Consider the following 23,208-nt stretch of genomic DNA (forward strand, 5'->3'; position numbering starts at 1 on the left):
AGTACTGGGGGCATTGAGTGAGTGTTATTACCAGACTTGCGCTGCAGCGAATGGGACTCTGCCAGAACCAAAGGCCAGGCAAACCCTGTTAACTAGTTTTTCACTTTTTTTTTTTTTTTTAATATTGCTTTTCTCTAGCGCTCATCGACAGACGTAGTCCTCGGTGATACACCACCTTCGGGTTATGTTACCTCCGCAGGAGCAGGACTAGACAGGAAATTAAAAAGCTCTGGCCACACCCTAGGGGCAGTCCCAGAGGGTATATCCTCTCTCTCTCTGCCTCAGCAAATCAGTTATTTTCTGTCTAGTTAGGAGTAAGGACCTAGATACCTTGCTGGGATCTTAGGTCCTGGCAAGAATTTTTTCCTAAAAGGATTTTTGGACAGCTTTTTTTCTCCAGTGTTCCTGTGAGATCTTCAAGCAAGAAAGCTGAACTGGGCGACGGGCTGGATGTTGAGATCCGGTGGTCACCCCAGTTCAGCCTACGAGCGCGTGCAGGCCATAGCTCCGCGCTGGGTCGGCCGCGACAAAGTCCCGTTAAAAGGACTGAACCCGCGAGTTAAACGTCTCGCTGAAACGCCAAAGACCATGAGTCACGGCGTCCGTATCGGTCGACAGCCCTCCCGCCCCGGTGGAGAAGGGTACTGTCAGGAGTTGGTGCCCGCCTGGTTCCGGTATGGTGAGTAGTATGTTCCCCCTTTTTCCCTGACGGGTTTTGTGGTGAACGCGGGCCCCTCTCTGTATGGTAAGAAAGAGTTCTTTCTATCCTATAACATGTCACAAATCCTCCTACTTTGAGTGTGATTTTATGTGTGCAAAAAGCCAGGAGGCTTGGTTTGGGAGCTAACAATCTATTGTATACATGTTTTTAAAGATGTAATCTGTGGCATTCTGGGAATCTTATGGGTTAAGTATAAGCTACCTACCAGTCAGAAGCCATGGACATGTAGACTGCCTTCCAAGTCAGATCTCCAGCTAATAGCAGGCCTCCCGAATGGCCATGCGGTCCGCCAGGGCCGGTACCGCCAAACACGCCATATCCCCATGCAGAGAGAGTGTTGTGTGCCTGCAGCACACCGCTAGTCAGCACAGGCCGCCGCCATTTTTTTTGCTGGATCGCACGAGCCGCCATTTTGGCGTAGCCTCGTGTCTCCAGCATGGGGGCGGCCATGTTTTAGGTGATTCTACACCTCGTGGAGCTTGGGGGAGGCGCCGGAAGGCGTACAGAGGGGCGGAGCCGCCTCCTTTCTTCCTGGGCAGCCAGCCAAAAGACTTCCTGTTTGTCTAAGACAGCGCTGTAAGCTGTTGCAGTTCAACTCTGAACATCAAGTGGTGAGCCTGGGGGTCTATCTCTCTCTCTCTCGATCGATAGGGATCCCTAGCAGGTAACACTAAGGGGTTTTTTGTGGCGCTGAGGGTCAAAAAAAAAAAAAAAAAAAAGTTTTTTCTTTACTTTGAATTATATCATCCAGGAAGTAACTAGAGTTATTATGGACCCTGCCACACAGATTCCCCCACCTGTTTCCCTCGAGGGGGCCTCGGGACCCGCCGGTGTACAGAGTATAGAGTCATTTACAGCAATTTTGGAGTCTATGGTGGCTCGGGTGGAGGCGGCCTGTCAGGGACGGGGGTCAAGGAAGCGACCCCCGCCTACCCCTATACTATCTGACACCTCTGACTCTGATTCAGAGATGGTCACTGCAGTTGCAGGTTCCTCTGCAAGGGCTGCTATCCCAGGTAAAGCCCCCTCAGACAGTGAGGAGGACGCTTCTTCTCCTGCTATAATTCAGGAAGAAGCATTGGTGGACGCACTAGTTGTGGCAGTGCAAGAAACCTTAAAACTTGAGGCTTTACCGGCAGAGGCAACTGAAACAGAGAGGCCTTTTGGGACTAATAAGCCCATCAAGACGGCGAAGGCTTTTCCTGTACCTAAATGTTTTGGAAATCAGATTAAAGGAGAATGGGAACATTCTAAACGTACTTTTACTATTTCCAAGCGTATTGCTAGACGCTATCCGTTTGAGGAATCCATCATTAAGAAATGGACGGTACCACCAGTCGTGGATCTGCCTATTTCCAGGCTGAATAAAGCCACGGTTATTCCAGTGGAGGACACTTCGTCCTTTAAGGATCCGGTGGATCGAAAGATAGAAGCGGAGTCCCGCACTATCTTTTCTCTGATAGGGTCAGCATTTAGACCAGTAATTGTTATTGGTCTAGTTTCCCAGACACTTACAGAATGGGCGAAGATGGTACGCCAAGATCTTAGGGGAAAAGATATTCCCCAGGAGACATCTGATTTGATAGAACAGATCATACAAGGGCTACGGTTTATCTGTGACGCAGCCTTGGACACTACTCCCTTGTTAGGGCATGCATCTAAGTTAGCAGTGATCCTCAGACGTGTGCTGTGGTTAAAATGCTGGTCAGCTGACCTAGGTTCCAAAAAGACTTTGACCAATCTCCCTTTCCAGGGGAATCGTCTATTTGGAGCCAACCTAGATGAAATCATTAAGGATGCCACCGGGGGCAAGAGTACTTTTTTGCCACAGGCTGCAAAAGCTAAGGAACCTCGCAACAAGCGAGGACCTTTCTTTACCGCCCATAAAGGACGCCCGGCTGGTACTTCCGGGAAAGGCAAGACTCCTCCAGGAGGGTTCAAGAAGGGCTGGTCGGACAAGCAGAGGACCAACCCAGCCAAACCCGAAGTAAAGGAGTACACAGCCTGAAGGTGCGCCCCCACCCAATTTCAGGGTGGGGGGACGTTTTCACCGGTATTCAGGACATTAGATCGAGCATCAACCACTACTACCGGTGCGATTCTTCCCTTCCAACATTTAAGTACAGGAAGCGGTAGTTACCGTTCCCTGTATAGATCTTTTCCTTTACCTTTTCCTAAGATTAGTCCCGATACCTCACAGGAATCGGATCTGATTGACCAGATAGGCCAAGTAGCCTCTAGTCGGGTGACTTCGGTCCCTGAGGTTCAACCAGAAAAGATCACCTTGCCTGATAACTATCAGGTATCTGATAAATGTGTGGGAACAGAAAACGACCAGACTTTCTCGGATGGTCGGGGCCAGATAGCTCTAGGGACGCCTGGTTCAGATCCAATCAGCGCCAGTGGTCCTAGAAATTCTAGGCTGGCCTCTTCAAGCCGGCCTGGCCGACTTGGACAGGTTAGTCGCAGACGTTCCGTGGGAACTTCGTCTCAGGGAGTGTCTGTAGTCTCAAGGACCTATTTACCTTCGTGCTTTACAGTCGCTGGTTTTAATGGCCTGGCCATTGAGACCCAAGTACTGAAGGACAGAGGTTTGTCTACTTCAGTCATTCCTACCCTTATTAAAGCAAGGAAAGCGACTTCCAGCAAAGTCTATTATCACACATGGAAGACTTATATTGCGTGGTGCGAATCTTTAGGATTTCCTCCACGTACCTATTCGGTGTCTCGAATATTGGCCTTTTTGCAACAAGGGGTTGAGCAGAAGCTAGCCTTGAGCACCATCAAGGGTCAAGTTTCAGCATTAGCAATCTTCTTTCAGAAACCTTTAGCTACCAAATCCTTGGTGCGGAATTTCATCCAGGGGGTGCGGCACCTGGCTCCTCCAGTCCGCGCGCCCTTACCGCCCTGGGATCTTAATTTGGTTTTGTCGGTTCTACAGAAACCTCCCTTTGAAAACATCAGGGAGATTCCCTTGCTTACTTTATCCCAGAAGGTGGTCTTCTTGGTGGCTATTACTTCTGCTCGCAGGGTGTCAGAACTGGCTGCATTATCATGCCAGTCCCCATACCTAGTGATTCATAGGGATAAGGTAGTACTTCATCCTAAGCCATCTTTTCTTCCTAAGGTGGTTTCAGATTTTCATCTGAATGAAGATATTGTACTACCTTCCTTGTGTCCTCAGCCCAAGCATCATCGGGAACATGCGTTGCATTCCTTGGATGTGGTTCGGGCAATCAGGGTATACCTGAAAGCTACGGAATCATTCCGTAAGACGGATTCACTTTTTGTGATCACGGATGGCCCCAGAAAGGGTTTGCCTGCATCTGCCGCGACCATTGCCAAATGGATTAGACAAACGGTGGTACAGGCTTATTCTATTAAGGGTCAGAGTCCTCCGTTCCCTGTTAGGGCGCACTCCACTCGAGCGCTCAGTACTTCCTGGGCCTTTCGCCATCAGGCGTCAGTGGTCCAGGTATGTAAGGCGGCCACTTGGTCGTCGGTACATACCTTTACTAAATTCTATAAAATTGATGTGACGGCATCGGCGGATGCCTCATTTGGCCGCAAGGTTTTGCAGGCCGCAATTTGAGGAGACCGGTGGTCGACCTCGAGGGTTTTTTTCTGTTTGAAAATTTTTTTGTTGAGTCTCATCATTAAGGATGAGCATTGTAAACTTCTAGTTGGCACCGGTTGGGCCTTCTAGATTGGGATTTGATTTCCATTTTCCCACCCCTCAGTTGTGATACTGCTCTGGGACGTCCCGAAGGTGGTGTATCACCGAGGACTACGTCTGTCGATGAGCGCTAGAGAAAAATGGATTTTTGTAAAATCTTACCGTAAAATCCTTTTCTCTTAGCTCATCGACAGACGTAGTCCCCGCCCCTCTGTTTTGGAGTTGGGTTGGGTTAAATTCTCTAAGCACTGCTTTTTCACATAACTGATTTGCTGAGGCAGAGAGAGAGAGGATATACCCTCTGGGACTGCCCCTAGGGTGTGGCCAGAGCTTTTTAATTTCCTGTCTAGTCCTGCTCCTGCGGAGGTAACATAACCCGAAGTTGGTGTATCACCGAGGACTACGTCTGTCGATGAGCTAAGAGAAAAGGATTTTACGGTAAGATTTTACAAAAATCCATTTATTGTCTTGCTCTTGTCTTTCTTTAATAGTTTTCGGTAAATGTTTTTCTCACTTTGTTCCTTTTTTCATTAAAACTCTGTTTAAAAATTGTTAAACTAATGCTCTAAATAAGAACCTAAAGTAGAATTAAAGGCAGGGGGTTGTCCGATTTTTTTTTTTTTTTTTTTTTATTTTTAATGTCCCATTTGGAGATTTTCCTTTTATTTCCTGTTCCATAACAAAACAGGAAGTGGGAAGAAACCCTTACAAATTAAGGGAATTGAATATGGTTATTATGTTTTTTTCATTTTTATCCTTTTGTCTTTCCTTTTAGGGCTATTCTCACTGTGTTGATGTGTACATTAACCAATGTCAAGAGGTAAGGTGAAAACCTAGAGATTTTACTGGAGGAGTCTTGCGTCATTATAGTTATCTTATGGATGGTCTGTGTGTATTTTAGGGAGCGTACATGAGGAATGATATTTTTGAGGACTCTGCAATCTTATGCCAGCGGGTGAATAAAGAAGTTGGAAATATTTTCAGCAATCCAGAAATTATCCTGGCCAAGCTGATACAAAACATTTTTGAAGTGAAAATTCAGGTATGCTACTTATTTTGTTGGCATGTAGACTGTATCAAATGTCACACTCCACACTTTCACATGCTTTATACAAACTACCGTATTGGCGTATAACACGCACCTCAACATTTGGAGAGAAATTTCAGGAAAAAAGCTTAAATTTAAAATAAACAGCTTTGAACTCAGAACATTTTTTTTTTTTTTAATCAAATGACATCTCACCAGTGCCCATGAATGCCGCCTCATCAGCAGTGTCTGTCCCTATATGCAGCCTCATCAGCAGTGTCTGTCCCTATATGCAGCCTCATCAGCAGTGTCTGTCCCTATATGCAGCCTCATCAGCAGTGTCTGTCCCTATATGCAGCCTCATCAGCAGTGTCTGTCCCTATATGCAGCCTCTTCCGCAGTGTCTGTCCCTATATGCAGCCTCATCAGCAGTGTCTGTCCCTATATGCAGCCTCATCAGCAGTGTCTGTCCCTATATGCAGCCTCATCAGCAGTGTCTGTCCCTATATGCAGCCTGTCATAAGAGCAGAAGGGGGCAGGCCGAGGAGAATGGAGAACGAGCGAGCGCAGTCATCGGAAGTCCCGCCTCCTCTGCCGAGACATGTGACATCTGTCATAGGCGGGACTTCCGATGACTGCGCCCGCCCCTTCTGCTCTCGTCGCTGCTTCCTGGACTTTTTTTCTCATATCGGCGTATAACACGCACTGCTACTTTTTCCTCCATTTTTAGGAGGAAAAAGTGCATGTTATACGCCGATAAATACGGTACCTTTCTCTTTCGTTCATTGGCGGACACAGCTCCTTACCTTCTTGACCATTGGGTTATACTGCCCCCTTACAGGAGTAGGACACTAGGCAGGAAAAAGCTTGACTACGCCTATGGGGCAGTCTCAGAGGGTATACTCCCACTCTCAGCTATAAGCACTCACTTTTTTTCTGCCTAGTCAGAAGTAAGGACCTAGTTCCTTGCTAGAATCTTTGGTCCTGGCAATTTTTTTCCTTTTTAAATTGAACTTTTTCCTGTCTTTGTTATTTTGTTCCTGTGAAAATCTACAGTCAACTGCTGGACTGGGCGATGAACTGGATAATCTAGATCCAGAGGGTCCCCCCAGTCTGGCCAGCGAGCACGTGCAGGCCTCAGCTCTACGCTAGGTCAGCCACGGGGGCTGGCATGCGAGTTAAACGTCTCGTGAGGGCGCATACGACCTGGCCTTGGACTAAGTCGCAGCGTTCCTCCTGGCCGACAGCCCCCCCCATTCCGATGGAGCAGTGGTTTGTCAGGAGCGGTGCCCACCCTTTTCCTGGTATGGTAGGTAGCTGTCCCCTCTCTACCCCTTGAGGATTTTGGTTGCACGTGGGCCCCTCTCTGGCATGGTCGGACCCCCTGGTTCCCCTTCTTCCCATGCAGCGTCCCCCCCCCCTTTTTTCTCAGTGGTCCTCTGCGTACTGGTTACCCCCCCAATCTGCCCACACCCCCCTCTCCTCCCCTCCCATTGGGTGTCCATACATTTTAGGTCAGTCTGGGGTGTCAAGCTGGCGATAGGGGTGGGGAACGCGCTGCCGGCGACCGGACAATCGACTTTAGGGAGGGGGCTGTACCTGTTGGGGGCTTCTTCCAGGGCCCTTCTACTGCTGGGAATGTGTTCGGAGCTCCAGGGGTCCCCCCGGTAGCCGTATGGGCCGCCATTTTCTTGTAGCCTTTTGTCTTTTATACCGGCGGCCATGTTTGTGTAACCTCGGCTTTCTTATGGTTTTCTCGTTGAAAATAGCAGTGGGAGCCCCTCCTCATCTCCTAGTGCTGAGTCCTGGATCTTTCTCTTCCTGATCGCCGCATGGTGTGCAGTTAGCTTGGGGCTGTAAGTGCCTGATCGGTGGTGGTGAGTCTTTTTGTGGGGTTCTCTCTCCCCCTCTCTGCTGTAGCAGTGGTGGTGCACCTTAATTCCAGTTGTGGAGTCCCTGGCCTTTAAAGATCTGGCTGAAAGAGGAACTGGTCTGGCAAGCCACGAGCGGGCTCTTCCAGACCTGTGGACAAGGCTTCCTCTGCCTGCATGAAGGGGTGCCCTCGCCCGTATCTGGGGTGGCGGGATGTCTTCGCTGGTTTCCAGATCCGTGGGCCTCCCTGGTACAGGACAAGATCGAGTTTCGGTCTTATCCTCCAGAAAGGTGCTTCCCTTCCCAGCCTGCTCTTGTTCCCAGAATGCTTACGGGGTCTCTTTGGGGAAGTACAAGACTTGTTCAAGGGGTGATTGTCCCGATTCCGACTTTGGAACGTTTTCAGGGGTTTTACTCAAACCTGTTTACAGTTCGAAGGAAGACAAGGTACGTCCAATTCTGGACCTCAAGGCGCTAAACTGCTTTGTGCGGGTACAGTAATTTAGAATGGAGTCCATTCGCACTGTAGTGGCATCCCTACATCGGGGGGATTTTCTCGCTTTCTATCGACATCAAGGATGCCTACCTTCACATTCCAATATGTGCCGGTCACTAGCACTTCCTCCGCTTTGCCGTGGGATAAGAGCATTATCAGTTTGTGGTGTTACCTTTGGTCTCGCCTCAGCACCTCGGGCCTTCAAGAAAGGGTTGGACCACAGTACTAGCATTGTTGCGTCAGCAGGGAAACTTGATGCTGAGGTACCTGGACGATCTTCTGCGAGCCCGACTGCTCTGACGGACAACTTGGAGATTACTCTGTAAACTCTGAAGATCAGTCGGACAATGACAAGAAGGGCCCAGGTGGCTCGGGAAGTAGCCGGTCTTCTAAGATAGGCAAAACGACTCGTTCGAGCCCTCTCTGCTGTACACATTCCAGGGGTAGAATGTTGGCAAGCAGATTACCTCAGTTGACAGGCGTTGGACCAGGGGGAATGGTCTCTTCATCCGGAGGTGTTTCACCAGTTGTATCTCTGGTGGGGTACTCCTGAGGTGGAACTGTTGGCCTCTCGTCTCAATAGGAAGGTACAGAGGTTTGTGGCACGGTCTCGGGATCCTCTACCCGACGCCACAGACGCCTTAGTGGCCCCTTGGAGTCAGTATCGTCTGCTTTACACTCCCCCCCCCCCCCCCCCCCTCTAAAACTTCTGCCAAGACTCCTGTGCATGATCCCTATGCATGATCAAGGCAGAAGCGGTTCTGGTCATTCTGGTGGCTTCAGACTGGCCACGTTAATCTGGTACGGCTGGTCACCGACGCTCCTTGGAGACTTCTCTTGGGGAAGATTTGCTGTCTCAAGGGCCATCCTGCTTTACAGTCGCTGGCTTTAACGGCTTGAAAGCCAGGTGCTGAAGGATAGAGGTTTGTCTAAATCGGTGATTACACTATACTGTTGGAGACAAAATAAATCTACCCCTAGGAAGATCTCCCATCGGAAGATCTCCTTGTAAGACGTACATTGCGAAGTGTGAGTCTCTTGGGGTTCACCCTTGCTCCTTTTCGGTGGCTCGGACATTGGCTTTCCTCCCATGGGGGTTGAGCAGCGCCTGGCCTTAAGTACCATCAAGGGCTGGGTTTCGGCCTTAACGGTTTTCTTTCAACATCCATTGGCCGCAAATGCCTTGGTGCGTACCTTTCTCCAGGGAGTTCGACACTTGACTCCTCCAGTGCAGTCTCCATTACCTAAATTTGGTGCTGTCAGTTCTTCAGAAACCACCTTTTGAAATTCTTCAGGAGGTTCCCCCTGCTTATGTTGTCCCAGAAGGTGGCCTTTTTGGTGGCTATTACTTCTGCATGCAGGGTGCAGTCCTGGCGGTGTTGTCGTTCACCTTACCTGGTTGTTCACAGAGTTAAGGTGGTTCTTTGTCCCTGCCCGTTGTTTCCGATTTCCATTTGAATGAAGACGTGTTGCCTTCCCTATGTCCAAGCCTAAAAATCCTAAGGAAATTGCCTTGCATTCCCTGGATGTGGTTCGGGCAATCAGGGTGTACCTGGCAGCTATGGAGTCTTTTAGGAAGTCAGATTCACTATTTGTACTCACGAATGGACCTCAAAAAGGGTTGGCTGCTTCTGCTGCGACCATTTCCAGATGTATCAGACAGACAGTAATTCAGGCCTATTCAATTAAGGATCAGGTTCCTCCTTTCCCTGTAAAGGCGCTCTCTACTCGGGCGCTTTATGCTTCCTGGGCCTTCTGTCGTCGGGCGTCAGTGACGCAGGTTTGCAAGGCGGCCACCTGGTCGTCTGTGCACACTTTCACAAAGTCTTATAAGGTGGATGTGTTGGCATCTGCGGATGCTTCTTTTAGCCGCAAGGTTTTGCAGGCTGCTTTTTAGAGGAACTGGTCCTCTTGAGGGTGCATTTTTTTTTTTTTCCACATGAGCTCCAGTTGTTTATGGTTGAGCTCCATGTTACCTGGTTGGCTACGATTTAGCCTTGGGGAATTTTTCTTTTTTTTTTTTTTTTTGCTGTACTCACCCCTCATGTTGACACTCCTTTGGGACGTCCCAATGGTCAAGAAGATAAGGAGCTGTATCCTTCAATGAACAAAAGAAAAAATTGGATTTTTGACTGATGCAGCACCCACCCCTCTGTGGAGTTGGCTTTCTTCTGACACTGCTTGTAACAAAATGGAATTCCAATATCTAAGAGTGGGAGTATACCCCCTGGGACTGCCCCATAGGCGTAGTCAAGCATTTTTTATGCCTAGTGTCCTACTCCTGTAGGGGGCAGTATAACCCAACATTTCACATTTAATATAGGCAGCCCATACCAGTAAAACCCAAATCTATGTTTTTCTAAGTACCCCAGGAACGTTTTGTTAACCTTGCTAATAGCACCATTAGATAGCCACCATTAGATAGCCTCTATGAATGGCAACAACACTCTTCCTTCTGTACTGTTGACTGCCTTGCTGCTACTATAGCTGCTTAGATGTTGACTTCACTGAAAGTTCATTCAGTGAATAGCCACGACTAGCCCCACCCACAGCCATTTAAATTGAGAACGTGTTGCTGTGTTGCAAAGTGCGTAGTGAAATTTTGTAAAATATTTTTACATATTTATTTAAATATGTAAAATTCTAAATGTCCAGTGCAGTACGGTCAAGCAGGGTCAGCACAGTCTAGCAGTTTGCAAGAAAAATCAATTTTTCCAGCAGCATTTCTATTAACAATGAGGTAAATGGCAGACTTTTAGGGCTTGTTCACACTTGCTCAAAATACTAACTCTTCTCAAATGCTCTGCCCTCCACCTCAAAGCACCTTGCCTCCCCCCCCCCCCCCCCCCCAAGGTGTCAGGGGGGGACATTGTTTGTTTTTTTGTCTTTTTTTTTTTTTTTTTTAATAACGGTATTGTCAAAAACTCTTTCTGTGGGGCTTTTATTTTATTTTTTTACACTTTTTTGGTGAATGAGTAGGGGTACAATGTTAAAGGCAGCTTCCAGGTTATGATAAGCCCCTGTCTGCAGAACCCCCAAAATCACCAGCCAGGGTTGTTGAACCCTATGTACCTGTCAGGAGCCTTTCACCCCGGGGGAATAGGTAGAGGTCCTACCCCCCTCAGTAGGTGGACAAAGCACACCCTTGTTAGTGTGTGTTTCACTTGCACATTTTTTGTTCACCTAATGATTTTTCTGTTTAAGTTTTTCAGCACCACTGTGGATTAAAAAAAGTTGGGATATACTAGACCAGGGGTCAGCAACCTTTTTCCACTTAAGGACCGGATTCAGTGAATGCATGGAGGGCCGCATTCACCTGCTCATAAATGAAGATAATAATCCTAACAGTAATAATATCAGTAAAGGTTTACCACACTTTAACCTCTTGCCGACAATCTGCCGCAGATATATTGCAGCAAGGTGGCTCGACTGTGTGAATCGCCGTACCCATACAATGCTTCTCGAGAGTGATCATGGAGGCGCATGCGGCGATTCGCGAGAGGAGAAGCTGATCTGCGGGGCTGGCGGCCGCGATTGCCGCCGGGCACCTGCGATCATTCCCTAGGGAGACAGAACAGCGGTCTGCCGTTATAAACATGGCAGGCCGTTGTTCTGTCAGCAATCAACACAGAGCTCCTGTGTTTCTCCTATTTAAGAACACAAGTCAGTGTTGATTCCCATCCCCCTCACGGTTAGAAAACACTCCCCTAGGCATACATTTTACCCTTTGATCGCCCCTGGTGTTAACTCCTTCCCTGCCAGTGTCATTACAGTAACGGTGCATATTTTTAGCACTGATTACTGTAGTAATGTCACTGGTACCCCCAAAAGTGTCAAAAACGTTAGTTAGGGGTCCGATATGTCTGCCGCAATGCTGCAGTACTGCTAAAAATTGCTGATCGCCGCCATTACTAGTAAAAAATAAATAAATAAAAATTACATAAATCTTTCCCCTAGTTTGTAGACGCGATAACTTTTGCGCAAACCAATCAATATACACTTATTGGGATTTTTTTTACTAAAATATGTAGCAGAATACAAATTGGCCTAAAATAATAAAAAAAAATTAGATTTTTAATTTTTTTTTTATTGGGAATGTTATATAGCAGAAAGTAAAAAATATTGTTTTTTGATTTTTTTTTTTTTTTTTTTTTTTTTTTCAAAATTGACAAAAAATAAAAATCACAGAGGTGATCAAATGCCACCCAAAGAAATCTCTAGTTGTGGAAAAAAGACATTTTGGGTACAACGTCGCACGATCACGCAATTGTCAGTTAAAGTAATGCAGTGGCATAGCGCAAAAGATGGCCTGGTCATTAAAGGGGGTAAAACCTTCCGGTCCTTTAGTGCCGGTTCACATTTCTGCAATGAAGACGATCACTGGTTATTTGGAGCGCAATGCTCCTAAAATTACATGCAATCTCTGTGCGGTGCAAATTCAGCCATACAGTTTGTATGGCTGAATTCACAACGCAATCGCACCCAACACGCACAGGACCCTTTTTTTGGTCCGCAGTAGAATCTGATCGCATGGTGGTTCACACTAGTGCAATCCGATTCTGTGCGAACTCTCAGATATGCGATCTTATCTGGGGATGTTGTTTACTTTTAATTGACACCCTCAGCGTATCGTATATGGCAGTGTGAACTGCAAGGGGTGCGGATGCGATGCGGGAACACGCTGTATATTCACAGCGTTCCGGCATCGCAGAAATGTGAACCGGCACTAAGTGGTTAAGGTGCTTCACTAATACAAAGCCATTTCATGGTGCATACAGGTTCACTCCCTCAAGGCTCTGGCATCGCTGCAGGGTACCCCCTTCCCTGCAGTGATTAGTTTGTTCAACTTATACTCACCCTCTCCATTGCTCTCATGCAGCACCAGCATGTCTCCGGACCCTTTCCTTGTGACACCTGGGCACTGATGCTGGCGTTCTAAAGTAAAAACTACCTTGCTGCACATTAACCACTTTAATACCGCTCACGGTAATACTACTGCGGCAGAGCGGCACGATACCGCTCAGCCACGTAGTATTAACGTGATGCGCGATCACGGCTCCAGAGCGCGCTCCCGCGCGCCGCGGGTCCCGATCCCGATGTCATTCGGTAGGGAACCGATCAGTCATCAGATACTGACCAATGATTTTTGGTCAGTGTCTGTAGATCGGTCCCCACCAATGGCAATCTGTCCCCTGTCTGTGTAATGTAAACACAGACAGGGGAAGTGATGTCACTGTCCTTCCTGGAGTCCTTTCGGTTCCAGGAGAGAGACAGAGACACACCAAAAACGTGAGTTCCACTAAGCACTACACTGACACACCTCACATAGGTACATTTAACCCCTTCATCACCTCTGATCACCCCCTGATCACCCCCAAAACCCCTCACAGTGAACACTATATACAGTGGTATACAGATATTTTACTGATCACTGTATAAGTGTCACTTGTGAGCGTAGTTTGCGCCTGCGTTAGGCCCAAATAGGGTTAGGGTACCCGCCACCTATCCCCTAATAAAGTTTTTACCCCTTGATCAGCCCCAGTTAACCCCTTCACTACCTATTACTCTGTGCACTAAATACAGTATATAGGTAAATACTGATCACTGTATTTAGTGTCACTAGTGACCCTAATTTGCGCTTGCGCTAAGCCCATATAGGGTTAGGGCACCCGCCACCTATTCCCTAATAAACTTTTAACCGCTTGATCTTCCCCAGTTAACCCCTTCACTCCATATAAATCAGTGCACTAATATATACAGTATATCAGATAACTACTGATCACTGTATTTAGTGTCACTGGTGACCCTAATTTGCGCTTGCGCTAGGCCCGAATAGGTTTAGGCCACCCGCCATCTATCCTCTATAAAGGTTTAACCCCTTGATCTCCCCCAGTTTAACCCCTTCACTTCCCTGTCACAGTGTTCACTATATACAGTGATTACCGATCACTGTATTAGCGTCACGGGTGACACAACTTAGGCTAGCTAGTTAGCGTCAGGGTCCCACTACACCACCGTTACTTAGCGTCAGTTAGAGTCAAGTACACTAACACACACACACCACCGTTACTAGTATAGTGTTTGAACAGATCAATATCTGATCTGATCAGAACTATACTAGCGTCCTCATAATTTAGTGTTCCCCAAACGCAGTGTTTGCACAATCAGCACTGATTCCTGCTAGCACCTGCGTTTAGCCCCCCTGCCCAGCCCACCTTACCCAGGCAAGTGTAGTAATCAATAGATTACTGACACTTCCAAAAAACACAAATCACACAAAACCGCTGCGTTAGCAGAGTCAGGCCTGATCTCTGTTAGCACTAGCAGTTTTTCTTTGTAGCGACCAAATAGTCCTCGACAACCAGGTGCTTTTATTACCTAGTAGTCGCATCACTGTGCGAGTAAATTTAGCTACCAAAATGACAAAACGTTCGTTCAGTGATGATGCTATATACAGTATAATGGCCATGTCAAGTGAGAGCGATGGGGAAGCCTCACTGTCAGAATCAGGGTCAATATACGAACCAGATGACAGCAGCGGCTCCCTGACAGATAGCTCCGACAGAGGGGTCCCTGCTAGGGTCAGGCGTACCCGACCCCATTCTGGAGTTGTTGACTTGCAAGAACTGGAGGTTTCTGGTATGCAGCAGAGTGCCAGTACTAGTGCCGCTCACACTTCTCGTGAACTGGCAAGCACGAGCGGCCTAGTACACCCTGGACCTTCAACCAGCACTGCAGTATCACCTGGTGACGTGGCGAGTCACCTGAGTGCAGTTGAAGCTGGTGCGGTGGCTAGCACGAGTAGTGGCCCGCAGCCACCGCGTATCCGAAGACAGGCCCGTAGAGCCCATAGTGTCCTCCCTGAAGCGCTGGCATATCCTAATTGGCAGCCCACAGATTCCACAGCGCCAGTACTTCCCCCCATTCACCGCCCAACCCGGAATCCAAGTGGAAACAGCTGGTTTTAATCCCATAAACTTTTTTGAGCTGTTTTTCACTGAAGATCTTTTCAGATCTATTGTGGACCAATCAAATTTGTACACTCAACAATTCATCGCCGCCAACCCAAATTCACCCCTTGCCAGACCATTCGCCTGGAATCCTATTACGATTCAGGAGTTTAAAACCTTTCTGGGCCTTTCCTTCAACACGGGCATTACAAGAAAGAATGAATTGCGGTTATATTGGTCCACTGACCCAATTCATCAAATGTACGTGTTCTCTGCTGCTATGTCCAGGGCTCGATACCAACAAATATTTCGGTTCATGCATTTCAACGACAATGAACTCTGTCGTCCTCGGGGAGACCCTGAATATGATCGGCTCCACAAAATTCGGCCCCTCATAGACCACTTCAATCAGCGGTTCGCAGCCTTGTTTACCCCCCAACAAGATATCTGCGTTGACGAGTCCCTGATTAAGTTTACTGGTCGCCTTGCTATCAAACAGTACCTCCCCAGCAAGCGTGCCAGATACGGGGTCAAGTTGTATAAGCTTTGTGACAGGGCCACAGGCTATACAGTTAATTTCCGTGTCTATGAGGGAAAAGATAGCACTGTGGAGCCCCCCGACTGCCCAGGCTACATAGGGAGCAGCGGCAAGATAGTTTGGGACTTGGTGTCACCCTTATTCGGAAAGGGGTACCACTTGTACGTGGACAATTTCTATTCAAGCGTGCCACTTTTTAGACACCTCTATCAATTGCAAATTGGCGCTTGTGGCACCGTGCGATCTAATCGCCGGGGCTTCCCCCAACGGCTAGTGAATGCCCCACTGAGCTCGGGGGAGAGAGCCTGCTTGAGGTGCGAGGAATTGCTTGCAGTGAAGTGGAGGGACAAACGAAACGTTTACGTGCTGTCCTCCATTCACCCAGACACGGCAGTCCAAATTACTACGGTCACCGGTGTTGTTGTTGAGAAACCCCTCTGTGTCCACGACTATAACCGTAAAATGGGAGGGGTGGACTTCAACGACCAGATGATGGGACCGTACTTAATTGCCCGTAAGGCCAGACGCTGGTACAAAAAAGTGTCTGTATACCTATTTCAATTGGCTGTTTACAACGCTTTTGTCTTATACAAAGCTTCTGCTGGAACATTATCCTTCTTTCAATTCCAAGAAGAGATAATCAGAGCCCTTGTGTATTCAGCTGGTGCTCCTGCCCAACTTCCCCAACCAGATGCAGTGAGGCGGCTGCATGAGAGGCATTTTCCGCAATACCTCCCGAGTACCGATACCAAACGATACCCCCAAAAAAGATGCCGTGTCTGCAGCAAGCGCGGATTTAGGCGTGACACCCGGAATTATTGTCCCGACTGTCCTGACCGACCTGGTCTTTGCCACGGTGACTGTTTCCGTCGCTACCACACACTAGTGGATTATTAGCATAGGGTACAGCACGGCACAGTTTAGGGCACATTTACACAGGGTCTCAAAAGATGTTCGATGGCTATCGTCATTTTGAGAGACCCGAACCTGGAACCTGGAACTCGACGTTTGAAGAAGAAAAAAAAAATACATAAAAGCCAAAAATAGTTGTCGTCTCAGTCATTTTTTATGTTCTTCTACACTTCCTATGTACTTTTAATGTACTTTGTTTGTTTTTCATTCTTTTGTGACCTGTTTCTCTTGCAGGTACTCGTCGGCTACCACGCATTGATTTCATATATTCTGACACAAACAGTGTTTGCGCTCAGCATACATGGATACCTTTGCTGATAGCAGCTGTGGTGATTTTCTGATTTCAGCACTGCAGTTAAAATCCTATTTTGGTATACGTGGATAGCGCCGTGTATACCCATCATTAAATTCAGTGGGTGGTTGTTTGGGCGGTTAATGATGAGAATCCAAAAACTTTTGTTGTGTCAGTCATTTTATATGTCCTACTCTTCCTAATGTACTTTTTTTTAATGTACTTTGTTTGTTTTTTCATTCTTTTGTGACCTGTTTCTCTTGCAGGTACTCGTCGGCTACCATGCATTGATTTTATATATTCTGACACAAACAGCGTTTGCGCTCAGCATATATGGATACCTTTGCTGATAGCAGCTGTGGTGATTTTCTGATTTCAGCACTGCAGTTAAAATCCTATTTTGGTATACGTGGATAGTGTCGTGTATACCCATCATTAAATTCAGTGGGTGGTTGTTTGGGCGGTTAATGATGAGTAATACTACGCATTATTCCTGTGCTGATTTCTGATAGGTTCTCTTTTTTTTCGTTCAGCCCACAGGCTGCATGAAAAAAAAAAAACCTATATGCCAAACAAAGACCAGCAATGTACTGGTACGTTGCTGGACTTTGAGTGGTTATACCAGGATGATGCCTGCAGATTTAGGCATCATCTTGGTATCGTTTTTTACAGCAAGCGGTCGGCTTACATGTAAAAGCAATCCTAGCGGATAATTGGCCGCTAGACTGCTTTTACATGCAGTGGGAGGGGACTCCCCCCCCCCCCCCCCCCTCCTGCCGCCTTCCGCTGCCTTCCACGTTTTTTCTCGGGCTCTCCTGTCCCACCGGTTAACCCGAGAGTGCAGCCGGTGGTTCAATTATCTAACCATAGAGCTGATTGGAGATGAGAATGGCTCCAATCATCTCTATGGCCTAAGATGCCGGAGGCTACGAGCATTTCATAACTTCTGTTTCGCCAGAAATAAACAGCGCCATTGGGAAATTGGGAAAGTATTTTATCACACCAATTTTGGTATGGTCAGATGCGTTAAGGTCAGAGGAAAGATCTAGAGTATAAAAGACCCCAATTTTTTTTAAAAAGAGTACCTGTCACTACAGATTGCTATCATAGAGGAAATTTAAATTCACCGTGATAACAATAAAAATGATTAAAGAAAAAAAAATGAAAGAAAAGGTGTCAAAATAACATAAGAAAGCAAATTAAAAAAAAAAAAAAACAAAAAAAAAAATCAAGCCCCCCTGTCCCCCCGTGCTTGCGCGCAAATGCGCGCACAAGCGTTGGTCTAGTGTCATATGTAAACCGCAATTTCAGCATGCATGTGAGGTATCGCCGTGAACGCCAGGTCGAGGGCAGTAATTGTTGTGGTAGACCTCCTCTGTAAGTCCAAAGTGGTAACCTGTAAAGACTTTTAAAGGCTTTTAAAACCGTACGTAGTTTGTTGCCGCGGCACGGGCGTGCGCAATTTTTAAAGCATGTCATGTTAGGTGTCTATGAACTCGGCATAAGATCATCTTTTAAATTTTACCAAACAATTTGGAATTATATAGTGTATTTCTGCATTAAAAATAAAAAAAGTGTTTTTTTACGCAAAAATTGCGTTTGGAAAATGTGTGCGCAAATACCGTGTAACAAAAAAAATTGCAACATCCACCATTTTGTTCTGTAGGGCCTCTGCTTTAAAAAAATATATAATGTTTGGGGGTTCAAAGTAATTTTCTTGTGAAAAAAAAATATTTTTTCATGTAAACAAAAACTCACAGAAAAGGCTTGGTTTTCAAGTGGTTAGAAGAGTGGGTGATGTGTTGCTAAAATTGAGCATAAAATGCCAGGACTGTTCAAACACCCCCCAAATTACCCCTTTTTGGAAAGTAGACACCCAAAGCTATTTGCTGAGAGGCATATTGAGTCCATGGAGTATTTTATATTTTGCCCTAAGTTTCAGGAAAATGACAATTTGTTTTTTTTTTTTTTTTTTTTTACACAAAGTTGTCACTAAATAATATATTGCTCACGCATGCCATGGGTATATGTGAAATGACACCCCAAAATACATTCTGCTGCTTCTCCGGAGTACAGGGATACCCCATGTGTGAGACTTTTTGTCAGTCTAGCCGCATACAGGACCCGGAAAACCAATCCGCACCTTCTGGCTTTCTAAGGGCGTAAATTGTTGATCTCACTCCTTACTACCTATCACACTTTTGAAGGCCATGAAATGCCAAAATGGCACAAAACCCCCCCAAATGACCCCATTTTGCAAAGTAGACACTCCAAGCTATTAGATGAGAGGCATGATGAGTCCATGGAATATGTTATATTTTGCCACAAGTTTCAGGAAAATTATTATTTTTTTTTTTTTTTTTTTTTTTACACAAAGTTGTCAGTAAATGATATAATGCTCACACAAGCCATGGGTATATGTGAAATGACACCCCAAAATACATTCTGCTGCTTCTCCTGAGTACAAGGATACCCCATGTGTGAGACTTTTTTGCAGTCTAGCCGCGTACAGGACCCGGAAAACCACTCCCCACCTTCAGGCTTTCTAAGGGCGTAAATTGTTGATCTCACTCCTTACTACCTATCACACTTTTGAAGGCCATGAAATGCCAAAATGGCACAAAACCCCCCCAAATGACCCCATTTTGCAAAGTAGACACTCCAAGCTATTAGATGAGAGGCATGATGAGTCCATGGAATATTTTATATTTTGCCACAAGTTTCAGGAAAATTATTATTTTTTTTTTTTTTTTTTTTTTACACAAAGTTGTCAGTAAATGATATAATGCTCACACATGCCATGGGTATATGTGAAATGACACCCCAAAATACATTCTGCTGCTTCTCCTGAGTACAAGGATACCCCATGTGTGAGACTTTTTTGCAGTCTAGCCGCGTACAGGACCCGGAAAACCACTCCCCACCTTCAGGCTTTCTAAGGGCGTAAATTGTTGATCTCACTCCTTACTACCTATCACACTTTTGAAGGCCATGAAACGCCAAGATGGCACAAAACCCCCCAAAATGACCTCATTTTGCAAAGTAGACACTCTAATCTATTTGCTGAGAGGCATGGTGAGTATTTTGCATCTCTCATTTTTTTTGGAAAATGAAGAGAAAACAGGAAAATGCATTTTTTTTCCTCTTTTTTCAAATTCCAAAACTTTGTGACAAAAAGTGAGATCTGCAAAACACCCAACATGCCTCTCTGCAAATAGCTTAGGGTGTCTACTTTCCGAAAAGGGGTCATTTGGAGGGGGGTTGTGCTGTCTTGGCATTTCATGGCCTCCGAAACTGTGATAGGTAGTCAGGAGTGAAATCAACAATTTACGCCCTTGGAAAGCCTGAAAGTGGGGGTTGGCTTTCGAGGACCTGTACTCGGCTAGACTGCAAAAAAGTCTCACACATGTGGTATCCCTGTACTCAGGAGAAGCAGCAGAATGTATTTTGGGGTGTCATTTCACATATACCCATGGCATGTGTGAGCAATATATCATTTAGTGACAACTTTGTGTAAAAAAACAAAAAAAAAATAATAATAATATATTTCCCGGAACTTGTGGCAAAATATAAAATATTCCATGGACTCACCATGCCTCTCAGCAAATAGCTTGGGGTGTCTACTTTGCAAAATGGGGTCATTTGGGGGGGTTTTGTGCTATGTTGAAATTTCAGGGCCTCCGAAACTGTGATGGGTAGTCAGGAGTGAAATCAACAATTTACGCCATTAGAAAACCTAAAGATGGAGATTCATTTTCGGGGTCCCGTACACAGCTAGGCTCCCAAAAAGTCTCACACATGGGGTATCCCCATACTGAGGAGAAGCGGCAGAATGTATTTTGGGGTGTCATTCCACATATACCCATGTCATGTGTGAGAAATTTATCTTTTAGTGACAACTTTGTGTTAAAAAAAAAAAAAAAAAAAATTGTAATTTTCCCAAAACTTGTGGCAAAATATAAAATATTCCATGGACTCACCATGCCTCTCAGCAAATAGCTTGGGGTGTCTACTTTGCAAAATGGGGTCATTTGGGGGGTTTTGTGCTATCTTGAAATTTCAGGGCCTCCGAAACTGTGATGGGTAGTGAGGAGTAAAATCAGCAATTTACGCCATTAGAAAACCTAAAGATGGAGATTGATTTTCGGGGTCCCGTACACAGCTAGGCTCCCAAAAAGTCTCACATATGTGGTATCCCTGTACTCAGGAGAAGCAGCAGAATATATTTTGGGGTGTAATTACACATATACCCATGGCATGTGTGAGAAATTTATCTTTTAGTGACAACTTTGTGTTAAAAAAAAAAATTTTTTTTTTTTATTCATTTTTCAAACACCTGTGACAAAAAAATTAAATATTCAATGAGCTCAACATGCATCTCAGAACATTCCTTAGGATGTCTACTTTCCAAAAAGTGGTAATTTGGGGGGGTCTTGTACTGCCCTGCCATTTTAGCACTTCATGAATTGAGATAGGCAGTCAGAAATTAAAGCTGCGTAAAATTTCAGTATTTACACCATAGTTTGTAGACGCTATAACTTTTGCGCAAACCAATAAAAATACGCTCATTGAATTTTTTTTTGTCAAAGACATGTAGCTAAATATATTTTGGCCAAAAAATATGACATAAATTGAGTATATTGGATATTTTTTAAAAGACAAAGTTGAAAATTTCATTTTTTTGCAAAATTTTCGCTCTTTTTTTATTAATATCGCAAAAAATAAAAAGCGCAGAGGTGATCAAATACCACCAAAAGAAAGCTCTGTTTGTGGGAAAAAAAGGACGTAAATTTTGTTTGGGTACCACATTGCATGACCGCACAATTGTCAGTTAAAGTCGCACAGTGCCGAAGCACAAAAAGTGGTCTGGACGTAAGACAGCAAAATCCTCCGGTTGTAAAGTGGTTAAGACAGTTTTCACTTTATAGCAGTGCCTTGATGCCTATCCTGCTTTATGATGATAATAATCATGGTTGTGAATCTCTGTGCTAGACCTTTGCAGAGAGACTGCTGCTTGTACACAGTAAAGATTTTGTGAAGACTTTTTCCTTCAGATTTACATTTTCTATGTAGTGCAAGGGCCTGCCAGATTGCATACAAATTGAAAGTGTTTAGGTCTGACCTCATATTATATGGTTTTGGTAAGTCTAAAGGAAAAAGTCTTCAGAAAATCTTATAGTGTGTATGGCCCATAAGGGTCCTTCTCTGCAGCCTGCATGGCAGGGCGCAGGCTTTTTTACTCATGCTCTGGCTGATTTAGAAAAGATAAACTGCAAGACAATAAACACCCCTTGATTGATGCATATAGATTGTATTTAGCTGATTTAGGGCTCTTTCACACGGCCGCTCCGTGTGAAAGCTCCGCTGCGGGACTTTTTTTTTTTCACGGAGCAGATGACATTTGTGTCATCCGCTCCGTATGCCCGCATATCATCCCATCCGTTTGCGGATGATATGCGGACATAATGTAAGTCTGTGGGGATTGCGGATGACACCGCTGACATCCGATTTTCCTTCCTTTCCGTTTTTTGAACGGATGAAAAAATAGGGTTCTGTTCCGTTCCAAAAAACGGAACAGAACTGAAAGGAAGAAAATCTGATGTCAGCGGATGGTATTCCGCTGACATCCGCAATGCCATTGACTTACATTATGTCCGCAAATCAGCCGCAAAAAAATAGGATGATTTGCGGACAAGCGGAGCGGCCGTGTGAAAGGGCCCTTACACTGAAGTGGTAATTGGGCTTTTTCTGTCTTTAAATCATATTTTCATGCCTGTGAACACAGATGAATTTGGTAATATTTTACAAAACCTTCACCATAGCGCTTTTAAAAATTCCCATTCTGGATGCCTTGGGCCTTTTATTAATCCCCTGTGCATCTTTTTACCTGTTTTGAAATATTTCTAATTTCTGATTGACTTCATCTCTAGTTGTTTGTCTGGCAGCTTGATAAAGCATGAGATTAGGAATAGCTTATTTACATTAAGATGAAAAGAAAACATAACCATTTATAATTGTGTTTACACATCCTGTGACTAATTTTACAGGTCACAGATAACGTTGTTTCTTGAAGTTTTCTAAGATTTTTCTTTAAATGTCTCCACTATTACTGCAGAATTTTGTTAAAGAGCAGCTGGAAGAATGTAGAAAATCGGATGCTGAGCAGTATCTTAAGAATCTCTATGATCTGTACACAAGGTAAAAATCGATTTGTTTGGTAAATTTATCTGACTGCAGAATTAAGGGGTGAGGAAGGGAGGGGTTGTGTGTATCAAGGTAATCGCTGCAGGCGCAGTACATATTAAATTGCTGTCTTGGAATATGTAATAACATGGGTGGTGTTTGCATTGCTGAATTGTTGCTTTGGAACTTTCTGTTTCTGTTGCGTCTTAAAGTGAAAGCGCATCATGCAGATTCAACGCAGATTGTTTGCCTGCTGTTTCTGATTCAGCACTTGGAATATTCAGGCTATTCACACCATTTCAGTCTATCTGCACTGTGCACTACACAGCACCCCAAAACCACGGGGAAATTAATTCCCTTAATAATCTATGAAGCTCATTATGTTAGTGTATTGTGTTTTTAAAAAATTCTGCCTGCTGCATCTTTTTTTGTAAGATTTCTTGAAAAACCTGCATTAATGTGGTTGTAAAGGCTCAAGGTTTTTTACCATCATGCTTTCAATGCATGAAGGTATAGAACCTCCTGGGTGCAGCTGACCCCC

At 45.3% G+C, this 23,208-nt stretch overlaps 1 protein-coding gene across 1 annotated transcript in view; it reads left to right on the plus strand.

The window, feature by feature from the left end:
- The window catches only part of EXOC5 (exocyst complex component 5), a 94,086-nt gene that overhangs the window by 39,640 nt on the left and 31,238 nt on the right, over positions 1-23,208 (plus strand). Inside the window, exons 8-10 of the mRNA XM_082275717.1 lie at positions 5,173-5,217; positions 5,299-5,439; positions 22,600-22,682. Of these exons, the coding sequence (XP_082131843.1) occupies positions 5,173-5,217; positions 5,299-5,439; positions 22,600-22,682 (269 nt within the window). The remainder of the gene's footprint in view (positions 1-5,172; positions 5,218-5,298; positions 5,440-22,599; positions 22,683-23,208) is intronic.

This window comes from Pelophylax lessonae (assembly GCF_965119305.1).
Source record: "Pelophylax lessonae genome assembly, chromosome: 13".
Lineage (NCBI taxonomy): Eukaryota > Metazoa > Chordata > Amphibia > Anura > Ranidae > Pelophylax > Pelophylax lessonae.